Source organism: Lethenteron reissneri, chromosome 9 (genome assembly GCF_015708825.2).
Source record: "Lethenteron reissneri isolate LAM-NWPU_2019-01 chromosome 9, ASM1570882v1, whole genome shotgun sequence".
In the NCBI taxonomy this organism is placed as follows: Eukaryota; Metazoa; Chordata; class Hyperoartia; order Petromyzontiformes; family Petromyzontidae; genus Lethenteron; species Lethenteron reissneri.
The window spans coordinates 11,131,452-11,158,029 of NC_083787.1; the positions used below are offsets into that span (position 1 = coordinate 11,131,452).

Here is a 26,578-nt window from a genome sequence, read left to right on the forward strand (position 1 = left end):
GGTTGTTTGATGACATACTTCACCACACTGGTCAATGCAGGTGGGTGAAGGTGGTGGGGAGGTGTGGGGCCCAGCAATAGGCGGCCCTACCCTCGGTGCCAGCGACTGGCGACCTGGGGACGTCGCGAAATCGGCGCCCCAAATCCCAAAGGCAACTCCAGGCTGAGGTTTTTTTTGCTAAACTGCGAGACATTTAGGCCCATATTTTCCGTGTAATGTTTTGTAAGCAGATTTTTTTTTAACAGAGGAATAATGATTCGTTTGGTCCCGTCCGTCCATCTGTCCAACCGATAGATTCTCAGGAATATTGAGAAATTCATGAAAATTCATATTCCCTCCGTACGCGCACGGGAATTAAAATACTGACATCTTCGTAATTTTTTTGTATTTTTCCCCCTCAAATTTGGCGCCCAAACTTAACTTGGCGCCCTAGGCGACTGCCTAGTTCGCCCTGTATGGACGGGTCGATTGGACCACTCGCCACTGGTGGCAACCATGGCCGGGAATTGATCCCAGGATAGATAGCTAGAGGTTCAATGTGCAATCCACTGCGCCACCGCTCCACCCATCGAGAATAAAATCCCACGCGCGAAAATTAACTATCGCTGGTCGTGCGTTGGTGTTGTGACTGCAGGTGGCAGCCATCTGTGCTCTGACGAGGGACTAGGAAGGGAAGGTCCCTTGCCCAAAAGATGCAGCTCCCTCCAGGCTAAGGTCACTGCTTGACCTCCAACTCCATCTCAAAACAAAATTCGTCCCATCTCGCGAGTCTCCGTGGAACCTTGCCTCCTGCTCCGCGTGTCCAGGTGGACAACGGCCGTCATCGAACCGGCCATCAGCGGAGCGCGCTGCTGCTGAGTCTTTCGAAACAAACCGGACACCGAATCCTCTGCATGACGGAGCAAGGGAGCGGGCAGCGAGCATGCCACCGGAGCACTGCAAATTCCTCCCGCAGGGCTCCAATGAGGGGATGATCGGTTTCTACAGCACCCTGCTGGTGCTGGGCGTGGTGGGGAACGGCCTGGCGTGCTGGCGAGTGCTGGGGCCCGCGTCCCGCGACCTCAAGAGCGCTCCGGCCGTATTCGGCCTCAACCTGATGGCCGCGCATGCCGTGCTGCTGCTCAGCCTGCCCTTTCGCATCGTCCACTATGCGCGCGAACGCTCGTGGCCGTTCGGCGCGGGCTTCTGCTCGGCCGTGTCGGCGCTCCTCTACGTGCACATGTACGTCTCCGTGCTCCTCTTCGTCTGCCTCTGCGTCTACCGCTTCGTGCAGCTGTGGCGACGGCACGGCGATTCTGGCGCGGGGGGCGGCGGCGGCGGAAACGTGGCGCGCGCGGTGCTGCGCGCCTACACGCTGCCCGTGTGCGCCCTGGCCTGGGTGTTCAGCCTGGCGCTCGCCACCCCGGTGTACCTCGAGATCATCGGCACCAACACGACGAGGGATGCGGCCAGGAAGGAGTCCGTCTGCTTCGAGTACAGCGGTCGAGTCGAGGAGCCCTACGTCCTGCGGGTGAACGTGGCACTCACCGCGCTCTACGCCATCGCGTGCGTCGCGTTCGTCGTCGGCTTCTGCCTCCTGGGCCGGCGTCTGCGGGCGGCGCCGGGGGACGCCGGCCGGGGACGCCCGGGGCGGCGAGCGTGGAGATGAGGGCGCTGCTCAAGCTGCTGTGGATGTTCGCCGCGTTCGTGGTGTGTTACGGGCCCTACCACGCCACGCGACTGCCCTACGTGGCGGCGCAGGCGGACGCGTCGGGAGCGGGCTGCGATGGGAGGCATCGGTGGTACATGCTCAACGAGATGTGCCTGCAGGTGACGGCGCTCAGCACGTGCCTCGACCCGCTCGTATTCTTCATCATGACGCGCTCCTAGTGCGCAGCGCCAGCCACCACGGTGCCCGGTGCACAGTGACCAGTACTTTGTGCACAGTGACTAGTAAATAGCAACTGGTACATAGTGACAAGTACATTCGTGCGCACTGACTAGTAAATAGCAACTGGTACATAGTGGCTAGTACTTCGTGCACACTCACTCGTACATAACGACTAATAGTGCACGGTGACGTGTACGTAGTGCACATTGACTAGTACATAGTAACTAGTGCACAGTCACCAGTGCACATTGCCTCGTGGATTGTGCTTGGCGCAGGGGTCTGCAAGTAAAATAACAAGCAGAGACATTGCTTTTCGAATTCGGTAAAAAAAAACCCCCATCAATATTTGAAGAGCCGCAATGCGATGTGAATGATGCCACGAAGCATCAGTCCTTGAAGAGCCGCACGCGGCTCCGGAGCCGGAGGTTGCCGAGCCCTGGACCGAGTGCGTAGCGCGCATTGTTGTGATGGAACTCTCTCTCGCATTGGGAGTTGAGCCGGTGTTATGGGAGGTGTTAGGGTAAAGGTTAGGACAGGGGTTAGGGTACGGGTTAGGGTGAAGGTTCGGGTAGGGGTTAGGATAGGGGGTTGAACCTGAGCTGCATGTGTTCGGGTTTGACATGAGATTAGTGTTTAGGTCATAAGTAACCTCCAGCCCCACTATGCACGGACCGTATGATGAACTTCGTTCGCACCGTACGTAGCCAACCGTGCTAATCGGAGGTGCAAGGTTGGCTCAGGGGAGGGGGGCCGTGATGGCACGAGTTTGGACGGCCTTCAACTTTGTCGTCGAGATCCCTAGGTCGACTCAGCCTTAAATTAGCACGTGGAGCTGTGTGTACAGATCGGCACTGTTCGGACAAAGGTGGTCGGGTGTGGTACGGGGCTATAGGCCACATCACGCCGCCGCGCGCCGTGACGGCCTTAATAGGTGCTCGCTAATTGCACTTGCGCCAGCGTAAAGTCAGTCCGTTTTGGTTTCTAAGGTGGGTGCACTCTGTCCATAGATACAGTACATAAATACGTCTATGCCCTTTTCCATCCACTGCTGGATGAAGGCCACCCCACGCCGTTTGGGTCGTGCGAGTTGTTTGACCATACTTCACCACTCTGGGCAATGGGCGTTGGTGACGAATGCCGTGGTCGGCAGCAATGGAACGCACGTGGCCTGGCCGGTAAGTGCAGTGCGCCAACCACTGCGCCAGCACTCCTCTATATGACCGGGCAGCCGTGGCGATGCACGGTTGCCTGTAATCCAGCACTGTGGAGGCAGCAGCGGGAGTTGGTGGATCACCGCACAGATGTTGTGAAACTCCCTTCCCGTGGGCGTCGAGGAGGGAGCCATTCCGTGGGTTTGCCTGGAAAAGGCGGTAGAGCTAAACTGTGGACTCCATCTGTTCCGTCTGTACGGGATAGAGCGTTGCCCCCTCCCACGCACACGTGGGTTTTCTCTGGGTGCTTTGGTTTCCTCCCTCGGTTATGAAAACCAATTCATTGGCCGATAACACCTTACTGCTATTTACTATTTTAATGCTATCAGGTAAGGCCCACTGAGCTATAACAGTTCTTTTTCAGAAGCACCTGGCCAAAATAATAGCTCAACGAAGTGCTGATCATCACGTGGAAATGTATAGCAGCTAAATACTCGAAACGCATGTTTCAAAATGTGGAAGGGAAAATCGGAAGAACCCGGAGAAAAATCCACGTGACCACAGGGAAAGAGAGAGAAACACAAACTCCAAATATACAGGCTTCAGGGTCGGGATCGAACCCACGACTCCTGCATGCCAGGCGAGGTAGTTAACATCTCGTTACCGTGGCGCCCTTAATATATAGAGGGATGCAGAGCTTGGGGAGGGGCGGGCAATTGTTGGTAGCCCCAGCTCATCGCGTGGCGGCTGCTGCTGCCTTCCCCCGCTCATCTGCGGTTCCTCCATCTCGCGTCCCTGAGTCGTCCTCTCTCGAGGAGAGCCTACCTTTACCTTACCTTTTACCTTACCACAATACAATCACTCTACCCTACCTTTTACCCTTTAGCAGGTAAGGTAAAAGGTAAAAAGCAACGAGCCTATCTTTACCCTACCGGGTAATTCTTCCGAGCTACCTTTACCCTACCCTTTACCTTACCCCTTGGCATGTCGACACCTTACCCTCTTTACCTTTACCCTTTTACCCGGTAAGAAGGGTAAATGACCTTACCTTGCCGAGGCCTAGAGCGCGCTACAAGTTGGCGTGACTATTGCTGAATGCTACTGAAAAATAAAACAACAATAATCCATAAACAAGCTGGCAATCCGATCTAACGGGAGAGACTCTGTTTGGTTCAGCGTCGTGCCAACCGTGTGCGTGCTCACGGTGACAGTCGTAAGGTATCGTGTCGTGTGTTGAATAAAACTCTGTAAAATATACACACACGCACACGCGTAGCTTATGATCTCGATCGGAAACTGGTGAACTACGTGGTGAGTTTAGTACTGGGTGCTGGTGATTTGCGTGGTGAGTTTAGTACTGGGTGCTGGTGAGTTGTGTAGTGGGTTTTGTCCTGGGTGCTGGTGAACTGCGTGGTGAGTTTTGTCCTGGGTGCTGGTGAACTGCGTGGTGAGTTTAGTACTGATTAGACACGTTGGACATTGTGTGTACATTAGTAAATGTGTATTTGTATGCCTGCGTGTGCCAGTGTTGTATCTGTGTGTCAGTGTATCTGTGTGCCGATCTGTGTGCCGGTGTGTATCTGTGAGCCAGTGTGGTTTTACGAAATTTCTCGTGAAATTATTTGACCAAAATTTCCGGACACATTTTCCACCGTCGACGAAAATGCCACGCGCTCGCCACGAGATCGTCAGACGAGAAGCCACCCGGAGATTGCATCGTCATCGATCCGCTACCGGACATCTGTGAGAAAGAACTTCATAGCTCTTCAGATTTCCTCCTGCAGACTAAAATAGTGATTCTGATTCTGATCGCCGGCAGCGTCACGGAATCCCTGCAAGTGGCAACACGAACGCGTCCCACATCGCCTTGCCAGTCATTTCAACACGCGGCACATCTCATGGTGAGCTCCCTGATGAGGTTAATACAGTACTTGTTTTAAATTAATTATTATGAAATCGCTTTAATATTTAAGTTCTTTATTATTATTCTGACAAGTGATATAGGTGTACTTTTTTAGGTTAGGAGTACACGAATGCAATTTTTTTGGTATTAAATTAATGGAAAAAGCCATTCCTATTTATGAAATTTCGTTTACTTCCTATCTTATAGACTATTACAGTTAAAAAAAAATTCCCCCACTAACGCCAGTGTCCTTGTAGAATGTCTTCCTTCGTTGTTTGCACACCGCTGCCAACGCAACAGCATCACCAGGAAGCTTAATAACTCTCTTTTTTAAGCAATAATTGAATTTAAATGGTGTTGAACAATGCTCCTGTAAAAAAAATACATTACCGTATTGTATTAATATTGCTTGGGTCTTTCGGTAAAGCCACGTAGATAGAATGGTAACGTTCCGATCGCAACACAAACAATCGTCTTCAGGTAAAATAAAGTGTCAAAAAAGCGTGACGTCACATACCTACAGATTTGTGTCAACCCCTATCGGCGACATGACGTCACAGCACAAGGTGTTAAATACGCTCGTCGATAGAATCAGAATCAATAACACGTTATGGCCTTCAAAGGAAAACTATGCAAGAGGCGACGTTTCAGGCAATGGCCCTTCTTCATAGCACAAATAGGGAGACCATAAGAGTTGGAGACAGCAATTATGTATACCCTGGTGCCTGATGCGAATTCAACTTTACACATTATATTAAAAGCTGGTCTTTTTATTCGGTTATAAACACTGACCCACATCTGTGAAAAAAAGATCTTCACAGCTCATCGGATTCCTGCAGTGGTAATACATTTTCCGATTCTGAGCTCTCGTACCTACTCGTGACGTCACCGCACCCCCCCCGCCCCCGTTGCATGACGTCACACTTACATCCTCGCGCGTGACCGCATGTAACCTACTTATACGCGGCCGCGGTGGTGACGTGCCGGCGTGTAACCCACGCGGCCATGGTTACGTGACGTCATGTAACCAACGCGGTCGCGGTGGTTACATGACGTCATCTCGCGGGTCTGACGTCACTTTGCCATGGCGGCTGGAGCTCAGCTGGGCGGGCTGCTGCACCGCGCTTCGTTCAGGTCGGTGACGGCGATTTGGCGGCTGCGGGCCGAGACGTTTCGGAAACGCTCGTCAGAGTTCAACCGCGAGGATGGGTTCACAACTCAGCAATCGTTGGAAGGACGTCATTAACAAGTTTAAGTCATAACTAGCTGTGAAGTTTCCATCTTGGCACCTTCCGATGTTAGTTTTATTTTACTAAAGATGGGACCAGCAATTGCAGTTCCTGCGGTGTCGCCCCTGCATTGTGCATACCACAAGTTGTTCGCGTCTTTCTCTTGATTCTCCGATTTCGCATTAACGTAACCCTCTCCGCTTGTGCTGGACTGAGGGCACTTGTGCCCCTCCCACTTCGTTCTGGCATCATGACGCTTGGGCTACGCCCATTTTCAACCTTTAAAACGTATCGCCTTTGGTAGCTTCCCCCCATTTTTATTACACGCTTTTTATTAACTCTGTTGTATCCTCAAATCTCGTAACTCAATTTTTACCCACTTCCCAATGTGGTATCGACTACAAACGTGGTATACTTATGTCATACCGATGACAATACTATATTCTATCATCAAAAAATAACAAAACTTTTTTTTAAACTATTTTTTAAACTATTTTTTACATGTTATGTTTCGGCTTGGGTCTAATTGTCCACGCTCAACTGACGTTGGCTGTAAATCACCACGGCCCCTTATGTCGTGGCAAGCTCCGGGGCCACTTCCTGGAGTCGTGGAGTTCTGCCATTACGAGTAGGGTACATTTCATGAAAGCGTGTTTTTAAAATATTATTTTTAAATATTACTTATTCCACCTGATGACACTCGCTTGTGTTGCGATCGAAACGTCGTAGTTTTATTTTATTATTTTTTTAACGTATCTACAGTGAGGGAAAAAGTATTTGATCCCCTGCTGATTTTGTACGTTTGCCCACTGACAAAGAAATGATCAGTCTATAATTTTAATGGTATGTTTATTTGAACAGTGAGAGACAGAATAACAACAACAAAATCCAGAAAAACGCATGTCAAAAATGTTATAAATTGATTGGCATTTTAATGAGGGAAATAAGTATTTGACCCCCTCTCAATCAGAAAGATTTCTGGCTCCCAGGTGTCTTTTTTACAGGTAACGAGCCGAGATTAAGAGCACACTCTTAAAGGGAGTGCTCCTAATCTCAGCTTGTTACCTGTATAAAAGACACCTATTCACAGAAGCAATCAATCAGATTCCAAACTCTCCACCATGGCCAAGACCAAAGAGCTCTCCAAGGATGTCAAGGACAAGATTGTGGATCTACACAAGGCTGGAATGGGCTACAAGACCATCGCCAAGCAGCTTGGTGAAAAGGTGACAACAGTTGGTGTGATTATTTGCAAATGGAAGAAACACAAAAGAACTGTCATCTCCCTCGGCCTGGGGTTCCATGCAAGATCTCACCTCGTGGAGTTGCAATGATCATGAGAACGGTGAGGAATCAGCCCAGAACTAAACGGGAGGATCTTGTCAATGATCTCAAGGCAGCTGGGACCATAGTCACCAAGAAAACAGTTGGTAACACACTACGCCGTGAAGGACTGAAAAACTGCAGTGCCCGCAAGGCCCCCCTGCTCAATAAAGCACATATACATGCCCGTCTGAAGTTTGCCAATGAACATCTGAATGATTCAGAGGACAACTGGGTGAAAGTGTTGTGGTCAGATGAGACCAAAATGGAGCTCTTTGGCATCAACTCAACTCGCCGTGTTTGGAGGAGGAGGAATGCTGCCTATGACCCCAAGAACACCGTCCCCACCGTTAAACATGGAGGTGGAAACATACTTTTGGGGTGTTTTTCTGCTAAGGGGACAGGACAATTTCACCGCATCAAAGGGACGATGGACGGGGCTATGTACCGTCAAATCTTGGGTGAGAACCTCCTTCCCTCAGCCAGGGCATTGAAAATAGGTCATGGATGGGTATTCCAGCATGACAATGACCCAAAACACACGGCCAAGGCAACAAATGAGTGGCTCAAGAAGAAGCACATTAAGGTCCTGGAGTGGCCTAGCCTGTCTCCAGACCTTAATCCCATAGAAAATCTGTAGAGGGAGCTGAAGGTTCCAGTTGCCAAATGTCAGCCTCGAAACCTTAATGACTTGGAGAAGATCTGCAAAGAGGAGTGGGACAAAATGCCTCCTGAGATGTGTGCAAACCTGGTGGCCAACTACAAGAAACGTCTAACCTCTGTGATTGCCAACAAGGGTTTTGCCAACAAGTACTAAGTCATGTTTTGCAAAGGGGTCAAATACTTATTTCCCTCATTAAAATGCCAATCAATTTATAACATTTTTGACATGCGTTTTTCTGGATTTTGTTGTTATTCTGTCTCTCACTGTTCAAATAAACCTACCATTAACATTATAGACTGATCATTTCTTTGTCAGTGGGCAAACGTACAAAATCAGCAGGGGATCAAATACTTTTTTCCCTCGCTGTACGTGACTTTACCGAAAGACACAAAGAATTATGTACAGTGCCATGGAGTTAGGTAGAGGTGTACAGAGTTACATTGCCAAGAGCACTCCGACTCCCACACATCCACCCACCTATTTGATCCCGGGCCATCTTCAATAGCTGTTTTAGGTACATGCTAATGCTGCAATAAGAATAATAATGTGAGTCATAGCGCCCACAATATTTCACGGACACGAGCAACGTTTTACCCATGACACCCGCCCCACAGGAAAGGGAAGTAAGAGTCACAAGGATCCTGTATAGTGAATGGAAAAAATGGGAATGGGTGGGGGAAGGGAGAAGAAAATGGGAGGGTGGAAACGGATTGGAGAAGCAGGAGCACGGGGTCAGGAGAGATGAGGATGGGGAGGTGGAGGAGGCTGCACCAGTGGGCTCGACACACAGCCCTAACCCTCACATCCAACGCTCGATCCACAAATACGAAGGAAACATCACGGCGACGCACTCCACTGCTCCTGACGCGGTTGTCTGGCTTGACCACCTAAATGTGAAGTTGCAGTTGTTGCTCCGCATCTACATGCATCTACATGCGGCGCAACAAGGACACCGCGGTGGTGAGATGTTATTTCCCTCTCCTGGTAGACAGGTGGTCGTGGGTTCGATCCCGACCCTGACACCTTTATATTTGAAGTTTGCACGTTCTCCCCATGGTCACGTGGATTTTTGTCTAGGTCCTCCGGTTTTTCCCTCCCCATTTAGAAACATGCGCTAGAGTATTTAGCTGCTATACATTTCCACATGACAAGCCACTTCGTTGAGCTATCATTTGTGGCAAGGTCGCTTCTGACAAAGAGTTGTTTAGGTCAGTGGGCCTTCTCTGATAAAAAAAAATAGTACATCAGTCAAACGAAAGAAGAAGAGAACCCTAACATCTAAACCACACACGGTAGTCTAGAACCATCACAGGTCAACAAGTCGGTGGATGGGTCCTGGGGTTTAAACTGCTTTCCTGCAGGCGATTGGACATTTGGCTGTGAAGCCCAAGAAATCCACACACCCGTTGACCTTCACCCAGCGTTACCACAACCTCAGCCAAAGTCACCACCAGAGAGAGAGGCGGGTGGGGGGTGGTGTAGTTGTTTGCGAGTTGCATAAGTGCACTGCACAGCTATGTATATATAATCTCACTTGGGCATTTTTCTTTTACACATTCCATCAGCTAAGCTTGCCATGCGGCCATCTTGGAGCCCATAATTTCAAGTGGCATTGGTTCAAACACGCGCAAACTCTGGACTGGATTCGACACGCTGTCTCGTCGGTAGGAGTCGGGTCTCACGAGAAGGCGTGACCTGGACGGGAGAGTGAGTAGCAACTTTTAATGGAATCAGCGTCGCCACTTTTAAAGCTCTTGCCACAAATGAACCACAATACCTTGCTGATCTCGTCAAGGAGCATATAAATCACCACACGAACTCCGGTTCATCCACACAGCAGCGGATTTTGGCTGGCCATTGAACAGAGACAGCGCAACATTGTGCGCTTTCAGATGCTCTTCTGTGGCCATCTGGAAACGCTCTTCCGATTTTAGGAAGCCACTGGAGCTATGCACTTTTATTATTTTGATTGAAAACTCATTGCATGATAACTTATTTTTGTATTTAGTTTGTTGTCCTTCCCCCTGCACCTCTGATTGGCACATTTGGCTACATACGGTGCGAAAGAAGTTCAAAGTACAGACACACTGCTGCCACTCAAACTCAAAATAGGATTGCCAGCTGGCTACGGCCTGCCTGGTTACTCTCTCGAACCTATTTGGCGGACAGTGACAGCATTACAATAGTTTTCAAACACTCATCATCATCACACTGCTGTCGACATTGTCATGATCTTCATTGCGGTGCACATGTACAGACATCCCCTTTTTTGTCAATAAACTGTTGGGTGAGGGCCTCCCAAAGCCGCGTGGGTCGTCAAGGTTATTTGGCCATACTTCACCGTATTGGTCAGTGCTAGTTGGTGGAGTCGGGGGCATAGACATTTGGGGCATAGTCCAGCACAGCACACCAGGTGTTTATCCGTCGTTTCTCTTTTAACTAAAGAGCCAAAATTAGCACAAGGATGAGCTCCTGGTTCGCATATCACGGTGGAAAGACGATGGCACCAAGGACTCCTACAGAGTCGTTCCTGTTTAAGGGATGAGCTTGGCGATCCAGACTCGCGTCCCTTTTAGAGTTCAGTTCTGCACCGGGAGAAAAAAACAACAGCAGGTAAATCATTCACCCACTCCACCGTTACCACTGATCAGTGATGATTGGCAATGTGGTACAGAGTTCACAGCATAAACGCCAGCCATACCTCTCGGTGGCGTCGGTGGCATTGTCCCTCCGGAGGATTCAACGTGTAGGTTTTCGCTGCCACTGATGATCCGAGTGTGGTATTTCTTGCTGAGTATATCTTCTCTCGGGCTTTCACCACGCACTACTGCGGCCATCTTCAGAAGTTGTTGGGAGTTGAGAGATGCCTGCGGTAGTTGCGTGGGTTTTAGGTATGAGTCGTGATTTAATTGGGAGTCTGAAGATGTCCCATATGGAGTTGGCCAAACATCCCGACATAGAACCAGAGAGCTTGGCCAATTATTGGCATTGGTTTTGGCTGCGTTGCGACTCATCCGTGGTTTTCCATGCCTGTGAATCATTCTTGCTCCGAGCGCGAGTATAAGCTGTGCCGCGTTGCGCATTCTACGCTTGCGGCGGCGAGTTAACTCCTTCGCCAGGTATACAGGAGGTCGTAGGTTTGATCCTTACCCTGATGCCTATATAAATGGAGTTTGCCTGTTCTCTCCGTGGTCGTGTTGATTTTTCTCCGGGTCCTCTGGTGTTTCCCCTCCACATTTAGAATCAACATCATGCGTTTAGAGTATTTGGCCGCTATAAATTTCCACTTGATAAGCCACTTCGTTGGGCTATCCTTTGTAGCCAGGTCACTCCTGAAAAAGAGCTGCATAGTTCAGTAGGCCTTACCTGCTAAAAATAAAAATAGTATTTTTTTTTACTCGAGAGATCACACTCGGGAGCGCGGAGCGGTGAGATGTCGCGTCGTCTTGATCACGTGCTCATCCTCCGCGTCGTCGTCGTCACCGCCGTGCAGGACAGTGCCGTGGAGAGACGATCCTCGTGCCAGCCTCGGCAGCTCCGCCGTGGCCATGCGTCCCGTGGCGAGTGAGGCCGAGTTTGAGGCGGCGAAGCAGCGACTGGGACAGCTGACGTCGGACCCAGGAAATGAGGCAAAACTCCAGGTCTACGCACTCTTCAAGCAGGTGGTACCCGCACCCCCACCAACTACCACCCCCATACCACTGCCACCACCACAACCCCAATCACCACCACCCCCCACCATTACCTCCCCAACCCCAATCACCACCACCACTTCCACCAAAGACAAAAATCCTCCGTATAGCCTTAACAGGTTGTTGGAGCAACTGCTGTTAGCAAATAGCACCTATGAAGGCCGGCATGGCACACGAGGGGGTGAGTAGCCAGCACCACGCCCGACCACCTTTGTCTGCCCAGTGGCGATGTTTTTACACTGCAACGGGTACTCATTTAAGGCCGAGTCGACCTAGGGAAGTCCCAGGACCGGTCCAGATAACCGTCACTGGTATTAGCGTGAGCGGGAATCGAAGTCGGGTTGCTGGGTTCACAATCACCACAACCCCAACCCCAATCACCACCACCACACACCGAGGTAAACAGTGGCCGGCCAGAGGGGAAACACCCTTGTACGGAAAGTAAGAGGTGTGCAGAGAAGACGGCCTCTTAGAGACGGACGCGGAGAGAAGGAGGGGTCGACTGTGACATGAATAGCGATATAGAACAAGAGAGATGGACATGAGTACAGGTGCAGCAGTGCCGTGGGAGGAGGTTGGAGGGGGGGCCCAAGCCCCCCGTACCGAAGGCTCAGCCCCACCCCCCTCTCATAATTAGATATTTTATAAAAGCACCGTACTTACGTGCGCGTGTGTGTGTGCGTGTGTGTATCCTGCTGTGGGTGGAGAGCGGTAGTGTAGCGGTAAGCGCGCTGCGCTATGAACCTAGCGACACAGGTTCGATTCCCGCTCATGGCCAACACCAGTGACGATTACCTGAACTGGTCCTGGGCCTCCCGTAGGTCGACTCAGCCTAAATGAGTACCTGGTGCAATGTGTAAACATCACCACTGGGGAGACAAAGGCGGCTGGGCATGGTGCTGGCCACCCACCTGTTCGTGTGCCGTGCCGGCCATCATAGGTGCTCGCTAACAGCACTTGCCCCAACAGTCTGTTGAGGCTATAGGGGGAATATTTGTCTTTGTTTCCTGCTGCAAGGCGGCATTTTGACGGAAGCGGTCAGTAGTTTTCCGCCGGCCTCCCCATAACCTGCTATCTGCAGCGCCACTTGCTGACAGAAATCGTTATCAGGACGTTTTCCCCCTGCTGGGCCCGGATGGAATTTCCATGGCGTTGGAGGCAGTCTGAGCCAGCCGCCAAATGTTATTTTTGGGTGCGGGGGGAGGTGTAGAAGCGGCGTCGGTGGCGATTTCTATTTTGAGCCGTCGGTTTGGCGCTGTGGTTGAGCGTTGGCGGTGGGTCTTGATGTGCCCTGCTGTGTCCGTTCAGTCCACGCAGGGGTCTTGCAACACCCCCAAGCCCGGAATGCTGGACTTTGTCAACAAAATGAAGTGGGAGGCGTGGAAGAACCTGGGACCCCTCAGCAAGGTAACCGCCGCATGTCGCTTCCGGGAGGCTACGGGGCGGTGACGCGGCCCAGGAGGTTCGCCGGTTAAAATGCCGGCAGGCCACCCTGGTCATTACCGCCGTTGTGTTAACCGTAAAGATACGCCCTTGTCTGCTTCGAGGTCGACGTTAAAGATCCCCTGGTGTCATTTGCTCAGAGTGTGGGCCATTGTGTGCTGGCATCACGGTCCAAATTTGCCAATTCGAAAAATACCCGAAAATTACTCAATTGGGGTTACGGATCACGCGCAGCAATCATTGCCCCCTACTGGCAGACAAATACCCACTTGCAGGCCAGGTGCTGCACAGAGATAGTTTCCACTGAGGGTGCCCTATCAAAATTTTCGAGATGATGCAAGTTCTGAGTTGCCCCGGCGTAAAGAAGGGCAGCTATTTCAAACATACAATCATTATTATCCCAACATTTAGAGCGCATGTGCTCGTGTTATCTTTCCATTTTAAGGCCATCTTCACCAGGTTGACCTTGTATTTGAGTTCTTGTATGGTAAACAAACTCTCAGATTCTGACAGCTTTGTTGTGGACATGTTCGCAGCATGGCAATCAAATGGATATTCTCAGAGCTGGATTGAGCCATCACGCGACGTATTTTTTTGCGCGTGGTCAATTGGTAAATGGGCTGAGACCATCGGCTCTCTACATTTGAGGAGACCCAGCTACGTCGAGGAGGGCTAAATTCTTCACTCTAACCCAAGATCTCAGCCGTTGCCCGTTCACCATCTCTGACCTGGCCATTATGAGCCCCGTTAGCCCACCCGGACCACCTCTCACTTTAACTTTATTGGTGGGGAGTACGGCGAGTCGCACATGGCAACCTCAATGCCAGGTCAAGGTCCAGAGATCGTCATGGCCAGCGCTACCGCATCTCACCAGTTGTTGCAATACGGATTGAGGTGTCTCAACCCGATTTGGTCTTCAACGATTAACCCCATGAACCACCCAACCACCTTTGTATGTATGTTGAGATCCTGGGTTAGAGGACGCCACGGTGGTGAGATGTTAACTACCTCGCCTGGTATACAGGAGGTCGTGGGTTTGATCCCGAACCCTGACACCTGTATATTTGCAGTTTGCATGGCTGCAATAAATTTCCACACGCTAATCCACTTCGTTGAGATATTATTTGTGGCTAGGTCGCTTCTAAAAAAATGAAGCTAACAGCTCAGTGGGCCTTACCTGGTCATATAAAAATAGTTTAGTTTTAGTTTACAGATTGAGGTCTCAGCTCGGTTTGATCCCCAGCGACTGACCGCATGAGCCGTCTCTCTAGTCACTATTGCTCGTGATGACATCACCACCACCACCCCCTCACCCCGACCGTTGAACCCCGGCAGGAGGAGGCTCGGCTGAAGTACGTGCAGCTCATCGACTCGCTGGTGGCGGCCGAGGCTCCTGCTGCTCCGTCGACGGAGGCCGGCGCCACAGCTTACCAGACCCTGCAGCTGAAGCGTGAGAACAACATGACGGTGATCACGCTGAACCGGCCCGACAAGAAGAACGCCATCAACACCACGGTGACGCCTGCAAACCCAACTCTAAACTAAACAATGTTTCTATTTTACCAGATCAGGCCCACTGAGCTATATAGCTCTTTTTCAGAAGCGACCTGACCACAAATTACAGCTTAACTTAGTGGCATATTGTGTGGAAATTTACAGCAGCCAAATACTATATACGCACGTTGATTCTAAATGTGGAGGGGAAAAACCAGAGAGCCAGGATAAAAATCCACGCCACCACGGGGAGAGAGAACACGCCAACTCCAAATATACAGCAGGCGTCAGGTTTGGGATCGAACCCACGACCTCCTGCATACCAGGCGAGGTAGTTAACATATCGCCACTGCGGCGCTTTGTTGCCACCGCTATCTCCCGGCTGACTCGCCGTTGAAAGAATGGTCCAGTAGCTCACTGGGAACTCCTGCCACCATCTGACTTGAGACGTGCATACCATCGGTCACGGAGGATGTCGGGTTTGCAAGTGCCGACGCATGAGAGGTGCAATGTGTTGCAATGGTCCTTGAGTACCCGTGTTGCCTCCCAGATGTACAAAGAGATCATGAAGGCGTTGGAGGAGGCTGGGAAAGACGAGTCTGCGTTTGCCGTTATCACAGGCGAGATTCCCCATACGCCATCGCATCTACATATAGATATGCTTGTTCCAATGTTCTACATCATCATTAGTTTGCAGCCCTTTTTGCAATCCACTGCAATGAGGGCACGGGGTTTGTCTGATCGTACTTCATGCTGGTCAGTGTGGCTTAGTGAAGGGGTGGGGAGGGGTCGGATAGCCATGGCTGGGAGTTGCTCTTGGGTTACCAGACTCATAGCACCGTGAATGAAACACTGTAGCCGTGTGTGCACCTGCACCAGTGTGTATGTGTGAGCACCGGCGAGAGTGGGAGCGAGCACGTACGCGCACGTGTGTGTGTTCACCTACACGCATGCACCTCTTGCCCCAGGCGCCGGCGATTACTTCTGCAGCGGCAACGACCTCAGCAACTTCACCAACATGCCGCCAGGCGGCATCAAGCAGATGGCGCTCGACGCCGCCGAGCTGTTGCGGTGAGCCAGGGGGAGTGGGTGAGGGGGTGGCAGTGGTGGTCAAAGGTGGTGCCGTTGTTGGGTGCGGATGGTGATTGATAAATGCCAGTGGTGATGGACAATGGTGGTGAGTGGCGGTGGTGGCGGTGGTGGTGATGGGTGGCGGAGGTCGTGATTGGTGGTGGTGGCGGGTGACGAGTAGTGACGACGATGGTCAGTGCTGTTTATGCACTACAGTGGTGGTAGTTATCGGTGGTAAAGGGCAGCAGTGAGGATAGATGCTGGTGATTGGCGATGATGATGATGATGGGTGATGGATGATGGTGACGGCGGGGGGGGGGGGGGTGGCTAGCGACGGATGACGGTGATGGGGGCATTTGGTTTGCGTTGGTAACGATGGCTGTTCACCTCTGCGCGAGCAGTAGGTTTGTGTCGTCCTTCATCGAATTCCCCAAGCCACTGGTGGCGGTGGTGAACGGCCCGGCGGTCGGCGTGTCGGTGACGCTGCTCGGCCTCTACGACGCCGTCTACGCCAGCAGCAGGGTCGGCCACCCACCCACATGCATGTCTACATCACAAGGGATCCCCCGGGGAAGGTTGGCTCGGCACACACACGTGGGCGTGAATGGCCAAGGCCATGGCCGCTCTGACCGCCTTTGTTTCCCCGTTGCTGATGTTTTTACACACAGCACTGGGTACTCGTTTAAGTCTATGAGTCGACCTATGGGGTGGCCCAGGACCAGTTCAGATATTCGCCACTGATATTGCTCGTGAGCGGGAACTGAACTCGGGTCGCCAGGTTTGCAACGTGTCGCACTAACCGCTGCTCCACCGCTCTCCTATACAAATAAATGCGTTGTGTCATAGAACCACGCGGAGACGGAACTTCTTGTAAGGGCTTTCGCCATTTATTAACACTGTTTAAAGACTCAGGCTCACACCAGGGGTAGGTGTTCTCTATACTCGGTCCTTCCCATAGAACCCCGAGCTCTCCTCGTCCTAACCTCGGCTATCCCTTTGACTCTCTCACTCGGGCCGGGACGGGGGTTCATCCAACACTGCCCGGCCGAGGAAAGAAGAACCCCACTCACTCTCAGCCAATTCTCACAGACTTCTTGGAGCCCTACACTCCGCTATCTCTTCGGCTCTTCCACTCGTCGACCCCGGACGGGGGTTCAGCCAACACTGCCCGGTCATGAGCGGGAGAGACCTCCTGCAGCCGATCCACACTCCGGGCTCCCACAACGACCCCGCCTTCGTCACGGGGTTACCCTTAAGTACCCCTTGGGTGGCTCCTCCCCTTCACTTGTACCCGCCCCTATTCCCGAAGGTATCCCCTTACAGCACCCATGACATGACAGCCGTCCCGGCTGCTAATTATACTAAATTTGCCCCGCATCGGGGCCATTGCGTAAAGCCAGCAACCAACAATCAGAACAATTGTAACTACAACATCAACAATAACGACGTAAATGGAGGTGGGAAGGCAGAGCCAACTGCGGGTGAACAAGATGATAAGGCAGGAGGGCAAGTGTAGGAAGGCCTTCAGCCTGCAGTGCAAGGCGCCAACCACGCGTCAGCGTCGGCTGGTGTCCGACGACAACGTGCCCAAGGGGAGGTGGTAAGCGAAAAGGAGTGCCCCTGGAGCGCGTATGTGCAGCCGGTCCACTCCCCCAGGCAGCGTCCGGTGTCAGAGTAGGCAGAGTACCCGTCGACGTCGGCCTCACCACCGAGGGGCCAACAGGCGGTGCCTCGGGAGCTACTCGGAGGGGTTCTGTGGGTGGACAGACAGAGGGCTTACACTGCATAGCATCCCGGCTAGGGCGGCCCGGCTCGTCAGACGCATCAAGCACCGGCCGCTCCGGAAGTGGGGATGATTCAACAGGACAAGGTAACACGTATCTTTTTAACCTAGACGGGTGGACAAATCAATGCCGGCGACTGAAGCGGATGAGCACACACTGTGGCCGGCGGACCTCCACGACCTCAACAGGGTCCTGCCAAGGGCGATGTAATTTTGGGGACGTCCCAATGGGCACCTGGGAACAATGTAGCCACGCCTTCTCCCCTTTCACTCATGGCAGCCCAGAACCCTGATGCTTTTGTAAGCGTTCGTTATCTGCTTGTCGGCTGGCCGAATTGTCCACAGCCGCTTGTCGTGCCTCACGCAGCCTGTCGAGCGTGACCTTCATCGAAGCGGCCACAGTGGATCCCTTTTTAGACGGCCCCAGGCCCATTTGCATGTGCATCGGGTGCTCCGGTTCCCTCGCGTACATTACGTAAAAGGGTGAAAACCCCATTGAGGAGTGAGGGGCCAACCTGTACGCAGCAAGGACACCCGGAATAAACAGGTCCCAGTCCAACTGAGACGCGCTCACGTGGCACAGCATGGATTTGAGGGTGCGATTCAACCACTCCACCATCCCGTCGGTTTGAGGGTGGTAGGGTGAGGTCTGTATTTTCTCGGTGCCGAGGAGGTCACAGACCTTGAGCAACCGGGAAGAAAAGTTCAGACCCTGATCGGTTAACAGTTGTTCAGGGGCACCCTTATCTAAAACATACCCATGCAAAAAGGCATCGGTGATAGACGAGGCCGATGGGTTTTGCAAAGGCCATGCCATGGGCCAACGTGTGAGGTATTCTACCCCGACCAAATTATACTTATGGCCCCGTTGTGAAGTTGGAAATAGGCCCAAAATGTCGAGGGCCACAAGTTAATTCACATGGGAAACTTGGATGGACTGTAGCGGGAGCCGATCACGCACAACCGGGGCCTTCTGCTGTACACAATCGTGGCAGCCACTCACAAGTAGTGTCACGTCGCTTTCTACGCCCGGCCAGTAATAATCCCGCTTAAGAGTTTAAAAGGTTTTGTGGAACCCAAGGTGCATCAACTTCTCGTGAACTGCACGAGTCGGTTTCCCTCGTAGGACAGTGGGCACCATCACACAATATCTCTCTAGCTCCGTATCTCAGCGTATAGGTAGGCCGTCGTGCAGGGTAATAACCGGGGCGGTCGACTGAGAGGAAAAACGGCCGTCCGACTTAACACGGCGTCGCAGCTTTACCAGAGAGGTGTCCTCCATCTGCAAGCGAGACCATTCATCCCGAGGGAGACCTAGGCCGAAATCCACGTGCAGCGACACACCCGGAAGGGGGAGCCGTGTCGGCTGTCACCATCAACTGGAGCCCGGTGTCAATTGGGGCCCTGCAGCGACCCGAGTCCGTCATGCACGCATACCTGCCATCCGCATTTCCATGCTGTGCCCCCTTCCTGTGGATGACGTCAAATACCTGCAGCACCTCAAGCCAGCGGGACCGCTGACCCGAGGGCTGATCGATGTGCAAGGAATAATGCAGGGCCGCATTATCTGTCCGAACAGTGAACCACCTGCCATACAAGTAGAGCCTATACAATTGCACGAAAAACACGATGGCAAGCTGCTCCCTACGAGTCACACAGTAATGCTGCTCTGCGGGGGGACAACACGCGACTGCCATACGCCATGACCCTTTCAGTGGCATTGACCACCTGGGCAAGTACAGCCCCGTGTCGCTGGCATCAGTGTCGAGCACATAGGGCAGGGAGAAGTCAGGATACCCCAGGGGGGGCGCATCTGCCAGGGACGCTCAAAGCGCGACAAACGCTGCTTCCTCCTCCTTGCCCCAATGAAACTTTTTCCTTTAGTGGACAGCGCATGGGGTGGTTTCGCAACAGCCGCAAAATCCCGCACAAAGCGACGGTTATACGAGGCGAAGCCAATGAAGCTGCGAACCTCCGCGACAGATGTGGGAGTCGGCCACGCACGGATGCAAACCGTCTTTTCCAGGTCTGTGGCGACACCTGACGTACTAACAATGTGGCCCAAATACTTCACCGATGGCTGCAGCAAATGCCATGTTTAGGGTTTAAATTTCAAGCCAGCAACACGCACTTTGACGAAGACCGACTCGAGACGATGCAAGTATTTGTCAAACGTGCGGCTGAAAACGATGACATCATCCAAATTAATTTAGCAAGATTCCCACTGGAGACCCACCAAGACCATCTCCATGAGGTGTTAGAAGGTGGGCGGGGGCCGAGTGGAGGCCCATAGGAAGCCAATTGAATTGGAATAGCCCCTGGGGTGTGCGGAACGCAGTCTTGGGTTTGGAGACCTCATCCAATGGCAATTGCCAGAAGCCCGAAGGCAAAAATAGGGTTGAAAAGAACCACGCACCCGAGAGGGTGTCAAGCGAATCGTCCATGCGAGGAAGGGGATAGGCATCTGCCACCAAACTCTTTTTTAATTTACGAAAGTCGACGCAGAAACGGAGACTCCCATCCCGTTTCTTGACTAACACAATAAGGGGTGCCTCAAGGGCTAGTAGTAGGAGAGATTATGTCTGCCGCCAACATCTCATCAACGGCCAAACGGACATGATCCTTCTCTCTAGGGATAAAGCGATGGGAATTCAGCCGAATGGGGGGTGACTTCCCCGTGTCTATATGATGCTCTAATATGGACGTGGGTCCGATATCAAATTTGCTGTGACTGAAGACATCGGTGAATCGTTCAATAAGCGCACGGAGCCGCTGCCGCTCCTCGAGGTCCAAGAGGGCATTTTCCCGACAAAACGCATCAATCCAGGAGTCGTCGGGCTTCCCATCCTGTACTACGCCAGCCACAACCCTCTCAACCGGCATGGCGTCGTCTGGTGGGAGAGCTGGGGTCGCGTGCGCCAAAACGGTGCCGGCCGGAACAATTACATGCGAAGGACCCGCGTTTAGAATTTGTAGAAAGGGCTCCTGGTCCTTCAACACGACCATCAGGGAACCCACCAAACAGGAAGTCCGCGAAAAGTAGTTAGTTGGAGTTAAGAGGATGCCCGCCTCTGCCGTATGAAATTTCAGGGGTTTGCGCAACCTCAGCGGTATCAATATTTGGGACCCAGGTGGAATGTTCATGGAATCCCTAGCCAAAGCTCGTATGCTGGCAGCAAGAGGAGTCAACAAGGTGGGGGAACGCAAAAATTCAAACGACAGCCCGATGGCATCTCCACACAACCCTGGTCAATCAATATTTTCATGGAATTTTGGCCAAGAAATCTGTGCCCAAAAGGCATTGCACTGCCAACGCCTTTGAGACTAAGACGGGGCCTTCCAATTCAATATGACCAATTCTAATGGAGGCAACAATGTGACGCAATATACCTAAACTACCTCCATTAGCGGCAATGCAAGCCCCTTGTACAGGCCTCAATCGAACAACCTGAAAATGCATTCCGATATAATGGTGACCGACGCACCCATGTCCACCAAAATCCGGACTTACACCCCTTGGACGTAACCAGCGGCCGCGGAGGAACCCGCCGCGGCCGCCACAACCCAATGCGCAAGCGCAGCCCATTGATGGACCCGCTTAGGCCACCCAGAAACCGACGGTGAGTGAACATCGAGCGTTTCCAAACTTTTAGTGGTACCCTGGTGATCATGAACCCTATCCTCACTAGATGTGTGAGGTGGGAGAAGCGGCCAAGTGGCTGATGCGCCGCGACTTGCCTGAGGCCCAGAATTATAACGCTGATGTGAAGGCGGAGGGAGACGACGTCCCGCCAAAGGCGCCAGGAGCGTTGCGGCAGCCCATCGCGATGTAGCCAAGCTGGCGACAGCGGAAGCAGATGGTGGACGCTGCTCTGGCCGGCGGCCCCTGGCGCCTCTCCAGCGTTGGTCGCGTGCAACGATTGCGGCAAGATGATTCTCGTCCTGCAGCGTGCCAGCCCTCGCTGGACCTGGGTCCCCTGCGCACGCTGCCACACCAGGCCACTGGCACAGGCCGAGGTGTGCTTGGATCCCCTGCGCCACTTTAAGGGAAAGATGTCCGCCTCCTCTGCTATAGCCAAAACTACACCGAGTTCCCACATGAGTTGAGCACCGCACAATCCATATTGGGGTAGGCCGCCCGACTCAGCGCCAATAAGTAGCTGTGGAAGGCGAGAGACGTCTAAGCCTCCCCTCGCCTCCGCACCAAGAACTTCTGGTGTGCGCTGGAGGGCGGCTCAAAAATAAAAGCCATTTGGGCGTACGCCATGGGGAGCGTCGCCCTGTCCGCAGGCGGAATCAAATTTAATGCGGCTAGAGAATCATCTAATGCCGTCAGGAGTACCTTGAGGGCCTCGTCCATAGGCTACCTGACCGAGGCGTAAGCCGCATCGAACCGGCCTTGAAAGGACTTCCATTCTCCGCCAGCTGGACGAACAGGCAGTAGGCGACGAAGTTTGGAAGAGCCGGAGCTGAAGCCTGGCGTGGGCGCTCCCGAAGATGCACTCGGCGGCATCGCTGCAGCAGAGGCAATGGCGCCCAGTTGCTGTGTCGCATCTTGGGAGAAAATGTCGCCCGGTTGCTGTGTCGCATTAAAAATAGCGCCTGGTTACTGCGGCGCACCCGGGGGCAAGATGGCGGCCGATTGCTGTGTCGCGTCCATTGAGAAAACGGCGCCAAATTCGAACATAGCTGGAGGAGAAACAGCGGGAAGTGCCCGATCTCGCTCCAAAAAAGTGACGGGCATGCGCAGCTGGGCTACCACCTCCAACATCAGGGAGACGAGATGCATGGCCGACTGCAGCAGCTGGCCGAACTGGCTGGTGAGGAGTCACCAGCTCTCCTGCTGTGGTGAGTGGCCGGCCATGGCCACCACATCCTGCACGGGTTGGCCAGGCTCCACGGGGTGCATCTCCGGGGCCCCGGACTCCGGGGACATTGCGGGGACCTCTTCCGTGCTGTCTTCGTCGTCCGATCTCGCAACAGGTGGGTTCTTACGCTTCGTAGTCGACTTCAGAAAGACGTGCTTACACAGACACACACATACACCTTGTCTTTTGTGTCAGTACTGTTTTGATCTGCAAGTCTTTTTTTTCTGTCTCGTCTATATTTTCCGTATTATTTGGCCTACCTCGGTTGTACTCTTGATTCTTTTGACTATTTGCCTCAAGTAACGTTTGCGTACGATTTGCCTGCATGAAGAATGGAGGCGCCACCGGTGGTGAGATGTTATCTCCATCGCCTGGTATACAGGAGGTAGTGGGTTCGATCCACACGATAAGCCACCACTTCGTTACGCTATCATTTGTGATACTCAGGTGGCTTCTGAAAAACGAGCTACATAGCTCAGTAGGCCTTACCTGGTAAAATAAAAATTGTTTAATAGCTCTTTAGTATCTCGGTGCGTGCTCACGGTGCTCGCTCTGTCTCCCTTGAAGGCGACATTCCAGACCCCGTTCAGCCAGCTGGGTCAGAGCCCCGAAGGCTGCTCCTCCTACATCTTCCCCAAGCTCATGGGCGCCGCCAAGGTGAGCTCCGCCAATGCCGTACCTTGGCATCCTGGCGCTCGCTGCCCGTACCGACGCCACTTGGCCCACTGCCTCCAGAGGCTTGGCACACCACCAGGATCGCCAATATCATGCGAGCGCGCAAGCTGCTAGCCAGCAGCGTTGTCAATAACATCAGCTCCTCCTCCTACCCACCAGCACCACCTGGACTACCCACATACATTCCTAGGGTATAGGTCAAATGGTAATTGCATGTGAGGTTATCAAGAAGAATAGAGAGCTCGGCATCAAATTCTGATTGGACAAAAGGAGTAACCAAAGGATGCATGAAGCGATGGGATTCCAGGTGTTTTGGGGCATTATCAGAGAAACATGCCCAATGTGTCTCCACTGAGTCTGTGGGTCTCTGGGCGAGTTTACTGGTCTTTGTGTGAGTCTACTTGAGCCAATAGAATTCCAGGTGTTTCGGACATTCACAGAGTGACAACACATATAAACAACACACATCCGCACGTAAAATGTAAGTGCATGCTACGTGCGCACATTCTCCTGCTCGTCTTCCTCTGTCCGTCTCATGCGCACCCTGTCCTCACGATCTCCCAGGCCACCGAGATGCTTCTCTTCAACAAGAGGCTGACGTCCCAGCAGGCGTGCGACCTGGGCCTTGTCACCGAAGTCTACCCCGACAACAGCTTCCAGCGGGAGGTGTGGGCTCGCTTGGAAACGTTGGCCAAGCTGCCCAAGAAGGTGCATGGTTCCATCGTTGTTCCATCGTTTCTATTGTTTTGTGCAAATTGCTCAGTTGGGCACGGTGGGGGTGGGGGGGCGCAGCGGTTAACGCTCATGCCTCGCAGCAAGAAGGACCTGGGTTTCCTCCGGCTTCTCAGATTTCCTATAATGGTAAAAAAAACACGCGGTAAGGTGTACGATTGAACTGTTTTTCACTGTAATGGGAATTGGCCCAAAAGCATCCCAGTGCTGAACAAGAATGACCTGAGAATTGACTCGCTTGGGATCACACGCAGCAAACATTGCCGCCCACTGCTGAAAAAACTTGGCAGGACCCTCCTGAAAGAGAGTCTGAATCAACATGCATGCATGAAAGTATTTGGCTGCAATACATATCCACGTGATAAGCCTTACCTGGTACAGTAAAAATATTAAAAGTTTTGTAGTTTGGATTACTTTTTATTACTCCGTACGAACGATGCTCCAACTGTGCGAAGCGCGACGACGGCCATTTGCGCCGCTCCACGTAACGAGGTTGCGTCGCAGGGCACGTACGTGCATTGAATTTCTTTCGCACCGTACATCGTTAACCGTGCTATTCGGAGGTGCCGGGGCTGGGGGGTAAGAACAAGCAAACTAACCATGTGTCGTCGCGTTTGCGTGCGCAGTCCCTGGCGTTCTCCAAGCAGCTGTCACGCGACGCGGAGCGGGAGGCGCTGCATGCGGCCAACTTGCGCGAGTGCCAGTGCCTTATTGAGCGCTGGCAGTCCGAAGACTGCATGGCCGCCATCGCAGGCTTCTTCCAAAGGAAGGCCAAGCTGTAGGCCGCCGCCAGGGGCGGGGGTGGGGTGAGGCGGCGGCTTTGGGCGGTGCCGTGTGGCGTCACGTCTCACCGTCGCGGTGGTGGTGGTGGGTGTGCGGCTTTGTGGTTAGGCGTCGTGGTCGTTTCGTGTTGTAGCGCCGTGAGATTGCGTGTCAGTGACGAATTGGCGCCGACTGCGACTGATTGTAGCGGCGCGTTTCCCGAGATTCCGTTTCGTAAACGTCAAATCAGCAGCTGCTGCTGCACTGTCAGAATTTGGTGAAAGAGCATTGGACTGTGATGATGCACGCAGACACATGCACGCACGCACATGCACACGTGTACGCAGACACAAGCACACAGAGAAAAATGCCTCCAATATAGCCTTAACAAATTGTTGGGGAAAGTGTTGTTAGCGAGCACCTGTGCAGACCATCCCAGCACACGAAGGGGTGGGTGGTTAGCAACACGCCCGGCCGGCCGGCCGTTTTTGTCTACCCATTGCTGATGTTTACTCACCATACCAGGTACTCATTTAAGGCTGAGTCGACCTTAGGGGACGTCCAGGACCAGGTTCAGATATTCATCACCGATGTTAGCCGTGAGCGGGAATCTGACTCGGGTCGCCAGTGTGTGTTAACCACTACTCCGCTGCCCACATATGCACGCAGCACACACACATATGCGCCTACACATACAAATCCACAAACACAACATGCTGTTGGTGAGCAACGATTGCAATGCAATATCATTTTTATTTGGCTTACAAATGCCACTGAATGAGCAAGTGAGAGAGCGCACATCCACCACACTGCTCTGTTCGGTTTGAGATCGAATTCGTCCTGGGTCCACTAATGGAGCATTAATTTCAGGGCCATGGCGTCCGAATCACCGTCGGGGAGACGTCCCGAGTCCATTTACTCTTTTTTCCGATGCCACGTGAAATCGATTTGCGTAACTTTTTTAAATGAGAATTTGCAAATTAATACAATTTCTTTGGTCCGTTGTGTCTCCGTGAGTGTCTTTGTAACGACGAGGTGCACCTAGCCTGGCACAAACGCAGTTGGTGACATCACCACCACTTTGGGTGGTGAACGGCAGTTGTGACCGCAAGAGTTGTTCAACGGGAGCACAGTGGCCTTATCGAAGGACATGACAAACTCGACACGGTCATTAACACTTCAGAAACCTAGAAGTGGATGGACTTGCCCTCACATTTTAAAATAATTTTTGTCTTTTTTTTATCTGCTTGAGCAGGAGATAAGTCCGTTCGCATGTTTCGCAGAGAGAGAAACGGCCCTCAGAAGCGGATATCCCAGAGCTGCCTCTTGAGATGCCCTCTTTCAAGTGGCGCTCTGCCCCACGCACAGCAGAGAGCAGCACACGTCCGCTCTCACTCTGCGTAGTTAATGCTCGTCTGCGTGACAGTCGAACTGATTTATTTGTTTTAACTCTCGGAACTGAAATCTAGCCACAAATTGAGCGATTCACCACTAGTTAAACGAGTGTTTGAATCATTGCAGTTTGGGGTTCATGTTTCCAGAATCATCGAGAATCAACATCATGCGTTTTTCGCTGCTGTAAGTTTCCACACGGTAAGCCACTTCGCTGAGCTATCATTTGTGGCCAAGTCGCTATGAAACACTTTCCTGCTGCGGAGGGAGCTGGTAGGAACGTTGGGTTGCTCGGTCAATGGCCAGGGTCAACGGTGGCGTGGTGTATTCCGCAAATATGCCCGACTGTGAGGGCGGGCACAAGCCGGCGTGAGTAGGTTAAACGTTTAGTTTTATAAGGGCACCACGGGGTGACCAGCCCCTCCCCACCCAGCCCCACCCCCCACACAGCTCCACCCTCCCCACCCAGTCCCACCCTCCCCACCCAGCCCCTCCCTGCACTTCGTTAAGCTATCATTTGTGGCCA

The 26,578-nt window shown here is 52.5% G+C and overlaps 3 protein-coding genes across 3 annotated transcripts in view; all 3 read left to right on the top strand.

Moving 5' to 3' along the window:
* The window catches only part of LOC133340364 (uncharacterized), a 14,803-nt gene extending 14,147 nt beyond the window's left edge, over window positions 1-656 (top strand). Inside the window, exon 6 of the mRNA XM_061548507.1 lies at window positions 635-656. Within this exon, the coding sequence (XP_061404491.1) occupies window positions 635-656 (22 nt within the window). The remainder of the gene's footprint in view (window positions 1-634) is intronic.
* LOC133340339 (probable G-protein coupled receptor 34) lies at window positions 638-1,898 on the top strand. Its single transcript, XM_061548483.1, has one exon. It carries the CDS (start codon window positions 923-925, stop codon window positions 1,646-1,648), a length of 726 nt encoding a protein of 241 aa, XP_061404467.1. The 5' UTR covers window positions 638-922; the 3' UTR covers window positions 1,649-1,898.
* A 4,102-nt stretch (window positions 1,899-6,000) lies between these two features.
* On the top strand, window positions 6,001-25,660 carry LOC133340236 (enoyl-CoA delta isomerase 2-like). Its single transcript, XM_061548267.1, has 10 exons — window positions 6,001-6,058; window positions 11,634-11,802; window positions 13,141-13,239; window positions 14,611-14,790; window positions 15,320-15,389; window positions 15,738-15,840; window positions 16,242-16,362; window positions 23,059-23,148; window positions 23,731-23,874; window positions 24,525-25,660. The coding sequence occupies exons 1-10, from the start codon at window positions 6,009-6,011 to the stop codon at window positions 24,678-24,680; spliced, it is 1,182 nt and encodes a 393-aa protein (XP_061404251.1). The 5' UTR covers window positions 6,001-6,008; the 3' UTR covers window positions 24,681-25,660.
* Window positions 25,661-26,578: the final 918 nt, after the last annotated feature.

What these genes read in the sequence shown, in the direction of transcription:
- LOC133340236 (XM_061548267.1), top strand. Translation starts at nt 6,009, where the DNA reads ATGGCGGCTGGAGCTCAGCTGGGCGGGCTGCTGCACCGCGCTTCGTTC. An exon ending in AGAACGCCATCAACACCACG is followed by an intron (nt 14,791 to 15,319) that starts GTGACGCCTGCA and finishes GTTGCCTCCCAG; the next exon opens with ATGTACAAAGAGATCATGAA. An exon ending in CCGTCTACGCCAGCAGCAGG is followed by an intron (nt 16,363 to 23,058) that starts GTCGGCCACCCA and finishes TCTCCCTTGAAG; the next exon opens with GCGACATTCCAGACCCCGTT.
- LOC133340339 (XM_061548483.1), top strand. Translation starts at nt 923, where the DNA reads ATGCCACCGGAGCACTGCAAATTCCTCCCGCAGGGCTCCAATGAGGGG.